Source organism: Clinocottus analis, unplaced genomic scaffold (genome assembly GCF_023055335.1).
Source record: "Clinocottus analis isolate CAN_PGR_092001 unplaced genomic scaffold, fCliAna1.0.p SCAF_14, whole genome shotgun sequence".
Classification (NCBI taxonomy): Eukaryota; Metazoa; Chordata; class Actinopteri; order Perciformes; family Cottidae; genus Clinocottus; species Clinocottus analis.
Window position 1 is genome coordinate 13462454 of NW_027175865.1, and position 12410 is coordinate 13474863.

Here is a 12410-nt window from a genome sequence, read left to right on the forward strand (position 1 = left end):
ACTATAGTATTTAAAAAGTAAGATAGCCCCTTTCAGTGTTATTATTATCATTGTAAGGATGCATCAGTGTGTAGCATGCTAAGATGGATGCAGGTTGAGGTGAAGCTAATTCTTGGGTAGTATAATAATACATCTGTAACAATGTATAATAATGTATAAACTCTCTGCAGGTTTTGTTTACGACATCTTAATTTTCTAAGTGGTTATTCCCACTGCTTTTTGTGCTAAATAAACTATATATATATATATATATATATATATATATATATATATATATATATATATATATATATATATATATATATATATATTATTTACTGGAATTGTCAAATAAATGTAGTGACATTTTTAAGATCTTTTTCAAGTTAAGTGTGAAACAGAGAGACTCTATCAGAGCAGGGCAAACTGTTAAACAGGTCAACTCTATTCTATCCGTAAGAATTTAATCGTCAAATACATTACTTCCCTCTGACATGTGGACCGGTAACATTAATTTGTACTTTTAGGAAAGCACGTGAAAAAAAGGACAGGAATGTATTTCAAAAAGTCATATTTTATTGGAGATTTCGGCGTCAATATTCCACGACCCTACAGTTCCACTTTCGGCCTGAAATGTACCCAGTAAACAGAAACGTTTTCCTGCTGATGTCAAACAGAGAGACTTCTTCACATCTTTACAGCTTCTGCCGAGCACTCAGCCTCCAACTGGCTGAAATGTTTAATATCAGAGTCTCGTGGGGGAGCCATGCGGGCCCATTATGCAAATCTGGGCATCACTTGTGTGCCGTCCACACTTTGGCACAACAGGAACACAGAGTCTGCCCTAATGGCCCATACTCAGTAAACACATGTGGATTTGAGACAACAAAAGATTAGCACTATTTGCAAATCTACAACTGAGTTCAAAGGCACGGCTCCATGCCCTCGCTTCCCTTCTTTTGTTTGAAAGCAAAGCTTTGAATGAGTAGCGCTTCAACTGCGCTAAAAGCCTGTAATAGATTTGTAGGTATCAAATTATAAATAATCCCAAAGTGTGTTCCAAACGCTACAGCAAATGCATTATTTTAACTTCCATAAAATGTGGGGAATATCTATCTTTTTTTTTTTTTTTAAATAGAGTTTGTTTCAAGGGAGCAACTTGACAATGTTTAATTCTAAGAAACTGTTACATTGTGGAGAGATGCTCAGCCTGGTGTGGGGGCGGCGTGTGGAGGCGAGATGTGTGCGCACAGGCCACGCCCCTCATCCCCATGAGGTCCCTGGGGGCCCTTAAATGATGAGGCCTCGAGCTTTAGAAAGCAGTATCACTCGGGCCTTCCCTCTGTCAGCGGTGTCTCGGTGAGCCCCTGCACTACACATCCTGGATTTAGATCGATCCACTCTGCTTGGAAATAATGACTTCTCCCAACACTGACCAGCGCCTGGAGCACCTCCTCAGCGCCGTGGAGAGCGAGTTCCAGAAGGGCAGCGAGAAGGGCGACGCGTCCGAGAGGGATATTAAACTGAGCCTGGATGATGCGGATTTGTGGAACAAGTTCAAAGAGTTGACCAACGAGATGATTGTCACCAAAACTGGAAGGTAGGTCCGACGAAGCGGCAGCCTGTGGAGATTGCCGAGGTGGTGCCGTTTACGCACGGGCCCTGGCACATTTACGCGCTTTTTACGCACGTTTAAAAAAAAAAAAAAAGTGTGATAAGTGTAGAAGCTGCTTTATATTGGTGATTTTTAAAAGCTGTATTAATTGTATTTCGATATCACTCCGGGTCGCGCGTAAAGTGCTCTGTCAAAAGTGTTGTTCCCGAGGCCTTGAAGGCCATGAGGCGATTAAAAAAAAACTAACAAAACTTGGAGTTGAGTGTGTGAAATGATGTGTTTGAAATCGTGGCGAACTGCTCTCACAAACGCCGTGTATACATGCTGACAAATTCCGTCCCTGTTGTTGTCCCAGGAGGATGTTTCCGGTGCTCCGGGCCAGCGTCAGCGGCCTCGACCCCAACGCCATGTATTCGGTGCTGCTGGATTTCGTGGCCGCGGACAACAACCGGTGGAAATACGTGAACGGGGAGTGGGTCCCCGGTGGCAAACCGGAGCCCCAGAGCCCCAGCTGCGTCTACATCCACCCGGACTCCCCGAACTTCGGAGCGCACTGGATGAAAGCGCCCGTCTCCTTCAGCAAAGTCAAACTCTCCAATAAACTCAACGGGGGCGGACAGGTGAGGGGACATAGTTATGCAGGATGCACGCGCGAGGAATATCATAAAATATGGAGATGTGAAAAGCGTTTCTGACACTGTTTTTTTTATAATATTTCAACTGTGCCACAATTGGGCAAAAAACAACAACAACAAAAACAAGATGCTTTCAATTAAAGAGGCATATTATATATCATTATTATTTAAACTTTACCACTGGAATATGCAATTTACACTCAATTTTATGTGTTGTAATAACTGTAGGATGTGTTCCAGTACTTTTAAACATGACACAATCATGTGGATAATTTATATCTGCTTAAAGTAACTTAATTCAAGGAACCAATGGATGAATATCACTTAACTGCTGCTCTTAATCTGAGAAAAGTATCTAACTGACTGGGTGTATCGCATTCGTCCTGATTTTTATTAGAACGATTAATAGTAACAATGATTGTGATTTTTTTTCTGTAGATCATGCTGAATTCTCTGCACAAATATGAGCCGAGGATACACATCGTGAAGGTTGGAGGCATCCAGAAGATGATCAGCAGCCAGTCCTTCCCCGAAACACAGTTCATCGCAGTCACCGCTTACCAGAACGAAGAGGTCGGCTGCGCTGGATGAATCCATATTCACACACACACGCGTGTCTCCAATCTTGATTGGAATTCTCACTGCTGTCATGTCCTCTTCACAGATCACCGCTCTGAAGATCAAGCACAATCCCTTCGCTAAAGCCTTCTTGGATGCCAAAGAAAGGTGAAGGCTTGAACCTCCATATCCCTCAAATGATCAAGTTGGTGGACTGACGGCGCGGCGTCTAAATGTTGTTTTTGATTGCAGGAGCGACCATAAAGACATCCCCGACCACAGTGCAGACAGCCAACAGTCTGGCTACTCTCAGCGTGAGTTTCCTTTCTTTCGACTTTTACTGAATATGGGAAATGAAACAGTGATGAAATAGTATGCTTTCTGTATTTTCACTACTGTGATGTGTTGTATGACTTCATTCTGTTTGGTTTCACAGTCGGAGGTTGGTTCCTCCCGGGCCAGAGTCCCATCTGCCCCAGCAGCAGTCCTCCGCAGTTCAGCGGCTCGGCGGGCCACTCCTCCGGCTCCTACTGCGAGCGCTACTCCAGCCTGAGGAGCCACAGAGCGGCCCCGTACCCCAGCCACTACCCCCACCGCACCGCCAGCACAAGTAAGGCCCCACTTGGAACCATACGTACCGGCCACCTCAGTGTCGCTTTCATCCTCGCCGTCCGATATGCCGCTCCACATTCACCAGATGTCCCACGACCTCATGTTGGGGGGAAACACGCTGTACGTGAGAGAATTGGCATTAAATTGTGGTCTGTGTCTTATTTTCAGACAACTACATGGACAACACTTCAGGGACGCTGCCCTCTCATGACAGCTGGTCTGCTCTGCAGATCCCCAACTCCACGGGCATGGGCCCTCTGTCCCACACCGCCAACTCCTCATCTAATTCCAGGTGAGCCTCGTAACCCGACGCAGGTCAAGACATCAATAATATCATCTGCATAAAAGCATTTTGATTTTTGTCGTGTTACCTTTGCGTTTATTTATTCATGTGGTTCAGTGTATATGATGCTCCTTGTCCCCGTGGGACGGCCCAATGATCCCTGCTGTGGCGGCCATCTTTGAACCCTCCGTTTTTTTGAGTAAACGATATCAAGTGCCGTCTCAATAGCAGAACCCTCTTGTCCCTCTCGTCCACAGTCAGTACCCCAGCCTATGGTCAGTAGCCGGCACCACCCTCACCCCCTCCGGCTCGGCCTCGGGCTCCATACCCGGAGGTTTGACCTCACAGTTCCTGAGGGGCTCCTCATACACAGGCCTGACCTCCTCGCTGCCCGTCTCCTCGCCATCCTCCATGTACGACCCCAGCCTGAGCGAGGTCGGCGTCGGGGAAGCCCAGTTCGAGAGCTCCATCGCCAGGCTGACCGCGTCCTGGGCACCCGTGGCTCAGAGCTACTGAGATATACAGTCGCGCGGCCTTCTCGAGGCTTCAACAGCAGGACTAAAGACACAAATAAAAGGTCCTGGAGGAGATGAAACGTGACACCTGCTAGGATCTCTCCTGGCTCCTGTTTGTGAAACAAACTTTGATTAGTCATTCCATCGCCTCTGATACAAAAAAAAGGTGTTCAGTTATAGGCTGGAGTCCTGCTGAGCAGTTGATGCGAAGACAGAACGTAAAAGACAATCATCTCTTTCCATGATGGACAATATCATACTAGAATAACACGCCTTAGAATAGCTGCATGATCAGAACTCCCTCTCTGCTCTTAGTAAGTCCCAACATGCGTATTACCCATTTATAACATGTTTATTACACCCTTTTACAACTCCCTTTAGTGCCACACAACCAAACTCAACTAAGCAATCCTTTATATTATTGTTTTTATTCTGAAATATATAAGATGAAAAAAATGGTTCGGCTAACATAAATGTGTATATGTGTGTAAATAGAATAAATTAACGTCCTGTTTTTTTCCATATAAATGTGCCTTTTCTGATTGCAATAAATGTCCCAAGTGCCTTCTGCATCCTGGCAGAGTTTTGTCAAGACGCCCCCTCCCCGCACAAAGACATGTACATAACTATCTATTTGTATTTGAACTCGCTGTGAGTTTTATTTATGTCATTTAATAATAAATTAAAAAATGTTTGTTTTCTCAAATTGTGTCTGTTTGTTGCATACCTTACAATAATTGTTACCCAAGGAATTTGTACCTTTAAGTAGTATAATAAGTATGATCTATTAGCTATCTTCTTGACGCAAAGCTTTTAATACACACAGAAAAAAAACAAAGGCATAAAACATCATGTACATTAACACTAACGTTTTATAATGTGGAAGAGAAAAGGGAAAACAAGGGCCACGGCGGTTTAATCAAGAAGAAGAACATCAATAGCGTTTCTTATATTCTCATTTGGAGCCCACGGGTTTAGAGTCGAGTTGTGACTCTCATGTTGCCCTTGTGCATCAAACCTCACTCATCAAACTTTTGGCCCTGCAGTACAAGCTCCCTCTAAATAACAGCTTCCGCACGGCCACGCTAAGTGAATGTAGCTTCTCTGACATGCGATTGAAATGACGAGGTGATGGAGAAGTGTCCGCTTTAAGAAATCGGTCGGGGTACGTTTCCATCACTGGCACCCTTTTGTTACAATCTGCGTTATGGTGCGACGTACGGCCAACACATTCAGATCGGCATGTGAGGAAAGTCAAAGGCACTGAATACCAACCCAAAAGGCCAACACCTGGGATTGAATGCAATAAACTCAGAGGTGCACATGAACGCAGCTCTTGCTCCAAAGTCAGCGTTGCTTTATTACCCTGGAACATAGTGGGTTCAAACTAAACTCTACTCAGTTTACCAACCTGTTTATTTCCACAGCACTACTTTAAACCCTGTGTTATAATGTCAGAGAATTGATTCTTTATATTTGTTATGAGCAGAGTCAATTAATGTGTAAAAGATAAATGAAGAAAGGATCTGTCAAGGGAAACAATTATATGCATACGGTCTTGAAATGACAAAGACATTGTTTATTTATATTTTGCTTCTCACTGACTGGAGGTTGTAGTTTACAAAAAACTGTGTTTAACTGTTGAATGCGTTAAAATGCATGCGAAAAAATCTATATTGTTTTTTTCCAAATTGACAAAAACATACATCTTGCGGTAAAAGTGCACGCAAGAGGAATACATATTATTCTTAGGTAATAATATAAATCAGCATTTGGAGTACAGAGCCCAAATGACAAGAGAGAAAAAACACAGAGGCCAAACATCCAAAATAAACAGTTTAAGTACTTTATGCTTGAATCGGCTCTGTCCCCAGCTCATACCTGAGGCCGGTGGCTTGGCCGTGCACTCATGATGTCAGGGGTGTGATGTGTGTGTCAGGCCCACAGAGGCTCGGCCCCCAAGCAGTGATGGAGTGGTCCTCACCGAGGTGCAAATGAAGGCTGGAGGGTCACGGGGCCACGGGCAAACAGTAATGAAGCAGCAATGTGACCTGCAGCTGGCGGGGCCGATCGCAGCGGAGCAAAGGTCCCCTCATGAAACGCCGACATCTTGGAATACCTCCACTTTACTGCCTTTCCAGATTTAGGATTTCTCCTCCGTTAGATGAAACAAAGTACAGTCGATGTCTTGTTTAAACTGTCGAATGAGATGTGTACCTTCCAGATAGCAAAATCATCTTGGGTGTATTTATTTCTTCATGGAAGAAGGCAGAAGTCCTTTTTAGCGTCTCTTACTTACATTACATTTGCTTGTATTGTATTACATCTATTACCTCCGATACAGTATTTTTTACTCACTCATGTGGTTACACTTAATATGAATCACTCTTATTCTTACTCTATTGATTTTTCTTATTCTTCTGTTGTCTGTTCTTGAACAATCTTTTGCACTATAAAACATTATCTTGGTGTTTATATATAATTTTCATACATTGTTATTATTATTACCGGTGATTTGGTTACGGGAGGTGTTTAAAGTAGAACCCAAACGCCAAAGAACCGTTCCAAGAATCTTTATTTCCAACAAAAAAAACAATAATCTGCTTGAAAACAGACCGGGTCCAAAAAAGCAAAAGAACAAAACAGGAATCAAGATGGGACTTAAACAGGAATCAAAAACTGAAACATGACGGGACACCTACACCCAGTTCACACAACAGCGTAACACAGTACGAGCCGACAAGGGGACAAGAGACAAACAGGGTTTAAATACAACAGGAAGGTAATGAGACACAGGTGGGAACAACGAGGAAGCACAGGTGACGACAATCAGACAATCAGGAGACCTGCACAAGGAACACGGCACACAGGGGCAGGAAGTGCAGAGACACACAGGATAAACTACAAAACAAAACTGGAAGCCACTCAACACCGTGACAGGTTTGGTGTTAAAGCAGCCCTTAAATGTTGTAGGTGGTGGACTCATTCTACTTGGGTAGTTTAAGGTATAAAATAGTGTCACGTGTCCCTCATACAGTACTGATCTATGTTTTGTATGACAAACCATCATTAGCCAAGTAACTCACCCTCTGAATTGTAACAAACTTAAATAAAGTTTCATAAAATAGAAATAGGCAAAGTACCAAAAAAGTAGTCCAATATTCACTGCCTGTTTGAACCTGGTTTTGGTCTTCACCAACTCCCAGGACAAATAGCTGCTAGCTAAACGCTGCACTATGTTCACGAGTTTATCACGGACAGACTGACCTGAAGCCTGCCGCTGACGCCAGAGGAAGCTACCAGAAGATTGAGAAAGTTGTGAAGAATAAATCTGGGAATGTGGAATTAGAAAGAAGTGAAGCTAACAGACCTCTGTCGCTTGCTCATGTCTGCTCGAGGCTAGCAGCTGCATTAGCTGCTAATGAAGTAGCATAGCACAGCCATCTCTGGTTCGACCATGGACTGTATATAAGAAATGGACGTAGTTGCCGTGACTTCACCCTTTGGTTTGTGGACTACAATTTTGAAGCATCGACTTTGACGTTTTGTTGGTCGCCATCTTGATTTTCTGCAACCAGGAGTGTCAGGAAAGGGTGGAGCTGAGTGTAACCAAATGCAGAATAAGGTTTAGGTGACCAAAAGTGTTACATTTAACTCTCATGACTGACAACAAACACACCGTGAAAACAGTGAAAACTCCCAGAAACTGAACAAGGCTGTGGTAGAGACCTGTCAATCATAAGGTAGCCACGCCCTTAAGCATAGCCTGCTTTATGGTAGATGAACTTATTATGGTAGATGTGTATCGAAAAAGACTTGAAAAAAACATAAACTTGTGTTTACAATGTTTACTGAGGTAATAAATTAAGTGAAACGTAGGGTCATCATTTTCTCTGACTTCTATACAATCAGACTTCTTTTTGCAACTGGAGGAGTAGCTCCCTGTTGGGTTTTAGAAAGAATAAGTTTAAACCTCTTTCTGCATCGGCTTCACTTTTCAGACCCGGAGGTTGCCTCCTATTGACAAACAAGTTGCATTGTGGGCAATAGGCCCCCAGGTTTCTACAAGGAGGACGCAAGACAAAAAAACTATTAGTTACTATTTTTTTCCTGATTACATCTATGCAGTACTGTATATATACCGTATATGTACTGTATATTATATATTACTTACCTGCACAGTAATCCAACTGATTTGTATTTAACATGTCTTACTAAGGTTTTTCCCATATGCGATATGAATAATATTTCCATATTTGATTTACGACCAATGAGCAATTTACATTATTTTGATATTAGCAAGTATTTGTGAATCATACTGGGCCAATAATAGTATGTAACACTTGTGTGTCTACAATCTCCACCACATACAGTATAGTATAGGGAGCAGGCTAATGTTGTACTTTTCGTTTTAGCTATTACTCATAAAATCGGAGTTTGAAAGTGGAATGACTTTATTACATTCAGTAAACAATACAATAAAAGAGAGAGTGCATGTGTGTTGATGCAAACCTGTTTATGAGCAGTTGTACAGACTTAGTGGGCAGGATGTTTGCTGATGGTCTTTGCTCAGTCTGGAGCGATAAACAGGTCCTGCTGGGCCCAGAGCCATCTTACCTCTCACTTACAGAGAGAGTGTGTGTGTGTGTGTGCGTGTGTGTGTGTGTGTGTGTGTGTGTGTGTGTGCGTGTGCGTGTGCGCGTTGATCTGAGGACCCTGAGCTCACAGAAGCCTTTGTTCTCCAAGATGGCTGATCTGCTCTGTACACCCCAGCCTGCAGCCTGTGTTGGCCTTCGCTAATTGACAATTGGAGTTTCACTTTGCACACTGGCCTCCTCTCCACCCCTGGAAGTGTGTGTTCCAAATACGCTTTACAGAGTGTGCCCGGCACCCAGGTGTGGAGGATAGATGCAGATGCTGGGTTAGCTCACTGTGGCCTTGTTGTGACTGCAGTTGGTAGTTTGTGTTGTAGCGCAGTTGCCGTGTAAGATATAAAAAACAACCAAAACTACATTTTCCATCAGTTTTAGAGACATAATTGGAGTTTATGAATGACATGAAGGAAAAGTATATCAATAGAAGAAAGGACGAATGGAGACACCGACAATTAGATTTGCGTTTTCATTCATTTTGTGGTGAATCTAAATGTGACAGACGAGGAAGATGCCGGTCTCCTGTCTCCTCTTCGTCCCGGTGTCCCCTCACGTATCCCTCCTCCACTTCCAGGAATGAGCCGCCGAGCCTTATGGAAGAAGACAGAAGGGCGAAGCGGCCTCCGCAAACATTGCGATTATGATGGTGAGTCACATTGTGCAGGGCCTCGCGGGTGATTTACGAGGGGCCGCTGCCAAAAAACAAGTTGTCAAGTCTGGAACAGCGAGTCAGCGCAGCGGCGGGGAGATGTGTTTGCAGACCGCCCCCTCGTCCGCCCCAAAACCCTAACCCCGTCCCTCTGATGTCTGTGTGTCTTCGTTAATGAAGAAATTCTGGTACCTTGGTGAGACATTGCTCTCAGCTGAGCAGACTCTGGCCTCCTTGGTGCCCTCAACCCCTGCACAGTCATACCGCCGCCCCACCCATCTTCTGTCCCATCAGGCCTCGCCAGGCCTTCACCTCCTTGGCAGCCCGTGGAGTTATTGGAAGTTCGGCCGCTATAACGATCCCCGATTCGTGGCTGATTCCTCGCATTTTGTATCTAAGTTTTCAGTGTGCCGATGAAGCTTTTGAGAACAAACACCACATTTTTTCTTTCATCAATGGGATTGTTAGATGTAGGATGCCACGACGCTCAGAGGCCCCATTTTGGTATTGAACGATATTTCTTTCTTTCAGATAAATTTCTGGCAAGTTTCAATGAATTCCACTGTTATGATGCATGCTACGAGATCAAATTGGAGGATATTTCCTGGCCCATCTTATACTAGAATTCTGCAGGTGCATAAGACTGACACCCAGCCTGACTGGATACGAGTGGTACTGCCAAATTTGGGACCCCACACTGACCTGAATGCTTTAATGGTCGTTAGCTTGCCAGGCTAACGCAACACACCATTTAGCTGTCTCAATCTGTCTCTCTTCCTTTTCCCTATGGGCTTTGCAAATCTCCTTGAGCACACATGGACGCAAGCGATTGGCACAGTCGGAGAGAGGAGAACCTTCTTCATAAATTACATTTAACGACAACCCCCGAGCCCGAAGCTTTACACAAGAAAAATGGCCCTGAAGTAATGTCATTTGTGATAGGATGGCTGAAACATGAATAAACAAATGGTGCTTCTAAATCACTGAACTCCAACATCGGGGTAAGGACCGTCCAAGGGCACCGACAAGAAGTGTCAGTGGTCACAAGAGGACGAAAGGAAATAGTAAGAACAAAGAAGGAAAAAAAGATATAGCGAGATTTTTTTTTTTAGACTTTTGTTTAAAATGAAAACTGAAAAACTGGATTCTTTTACCTCTTTACTCTCAGAAAAATCCCTAATTAGTATAAATGCTCATTTAAGCCACAACCAGGGAGCTTGGGTCACAACTCAAAAAGGTCGCCACTGATTTAGGTTGAAAATCCACTTTACAGTCCCCCAATCCTGACCCTTGAATATATTGTAAATGCAGCTGTTATAACATCTGCTCCGTATGGTCATACACTTCAACGCCTTCAATTGTAAGTAAAAAGTGACATCCTGCACTCTTTATCAGCGAGTCCGCCTTCGCAAAAACACTATTGATGACACAGATGTCCGAGGAGTGTTTTTGAACTACATGAGCAATTTCACACATTAGAAAGACTTGCCAGCCAGCATAAGCTAATGTATGTTTCCTCCGGTCACCCCTATGATGGTGACAGCCTCTCACCATCCTGACAGGCCCGTCCAGTTAGCGGTGGACAGTCACACGAGCAGGAAAGACTTGTAAGCAAACTGGTCCTCACTGAAGTAACATTTAGCAGAGGTGCATGATATCCAGTGTGGTCTGAGTGAGAAAGCGTGTCTTTCAGTCATTGGTAGCAGCGTGCTGATTATCCAGAGGGTTCGGACGACGAGTCGGCCGCTGCATTGACGCAAAGCAACATTTGAGAAGAGTTAGGTACTTTGTATGATTGTTAGGACTGTCCTTGTTCCAGGAAGGTTTTAGTCGATGCATACGATTTTGTCCACAAATCGCAGATCGGAGATTCTCCACAGAGAATCGTGCAACAACATCTTGTGTTTAGCAGTGACGTGTATACGTTCCTTTGATATGTCATTCAGCATGAAATAAAGTTTAAAAAATGAGTCGACTAATCGGCCGGTTAAGTCTTAGTCGACTTATTTTTTATACTTTTTTTTACTGTCAAAGGGGACACTCCTCTAATAAATGCTGAATATGAGTTATATCTGGGTCATCTGTCAGTTTTGATAAAAGATTAAAAAACAATTCTAGACATTTTACGTCATCTCACAGACTTAAAGGGGAAATCCACACGTCCACATTAAAGTGTGTCTGTAGGTGGAGGGGAGTACTACTAACGCCCTCATGTAGGTCATCTCCACAGTATGAATGCAAGTACTTGAATATTGTACTCGACACACTCACGCTTCCATAAGCCTCTTTTTACACTTTAAGGAAAACACTGCCCCCTTGTGGTTTAAAAAATGTCCAAGGTGTGCATGGTGCATTATACCTAATTGGAACATTTCATTAACAAATATTCTTTATTTTTAAAAGTATTTTTTTTATATTCCTATATCTCATGTTTTAGTTTAGAAATGGGTGCCATCCACATCAGGACTTTGAGCATTATGCAATGAAGCTGCAAAGTGACACTCTCAGATGACCTGCTCTCATTGTGGGCCGGCAGCCTTTGGATGGGATCCAAACAGGACACATGGCTGAGGTCATTGACTCGGAGGGATGGCTAAGCCACTGGTCTTGGTCTTGAACTCTTCCAAGGTTGGGTAACTTCCCAATTCATTGCCAGTAAAAATACAAAAGCGAGCCAGAAAAAAGGCAAAGAACTGAAATTATACTGCTTACAATCATTTTATATCGCACCATGCTACTTTGATACTCAACTCTCAGGTTGTGCTGACAGTCTGGTAAAATGAGTGTTTAATGTGTATTATAAGGTCTATTGCACGAGTATCTACTTTTTAATGACTCTCGTCACTGTAAATGAGAATTGGTTCTCAAATTACTTATCTGATTTAAAAAAAAGGTAAGATTAAATAAAATCA

At 43.3% G+C, this 12410-nt stretch overlaps 1 protein-coding gene across 1 annotated transcript; it reads left to right on the forward strand.

Annotated features, from left to right (window-relative positions):
* The first annotated feature begins 1394 nt into the window (after positions 1–1394).
* tbxta (T-box transcription factor Ta) lies at positions 1395–4198 on the forward strand. Its single transcript, XM_068575972.1, has 8 exons — positions 1395–1579; positions 1950–2214; positions 2668–2802; positions 2894–2955; positions 3040–3101; positions 3224–3397; positions 3568–3691; positions 3940–4198. Exons 1-8 carry the CDS (start codon positions 1395–1397, stop codon positions 4196–4198), a joined length of 1266 nt encoding a protein of 421 aa, XP_068432073.1.
* The last annotated feature ends 8212 nt before the right edge of the window (positions 4199–12410 follow it).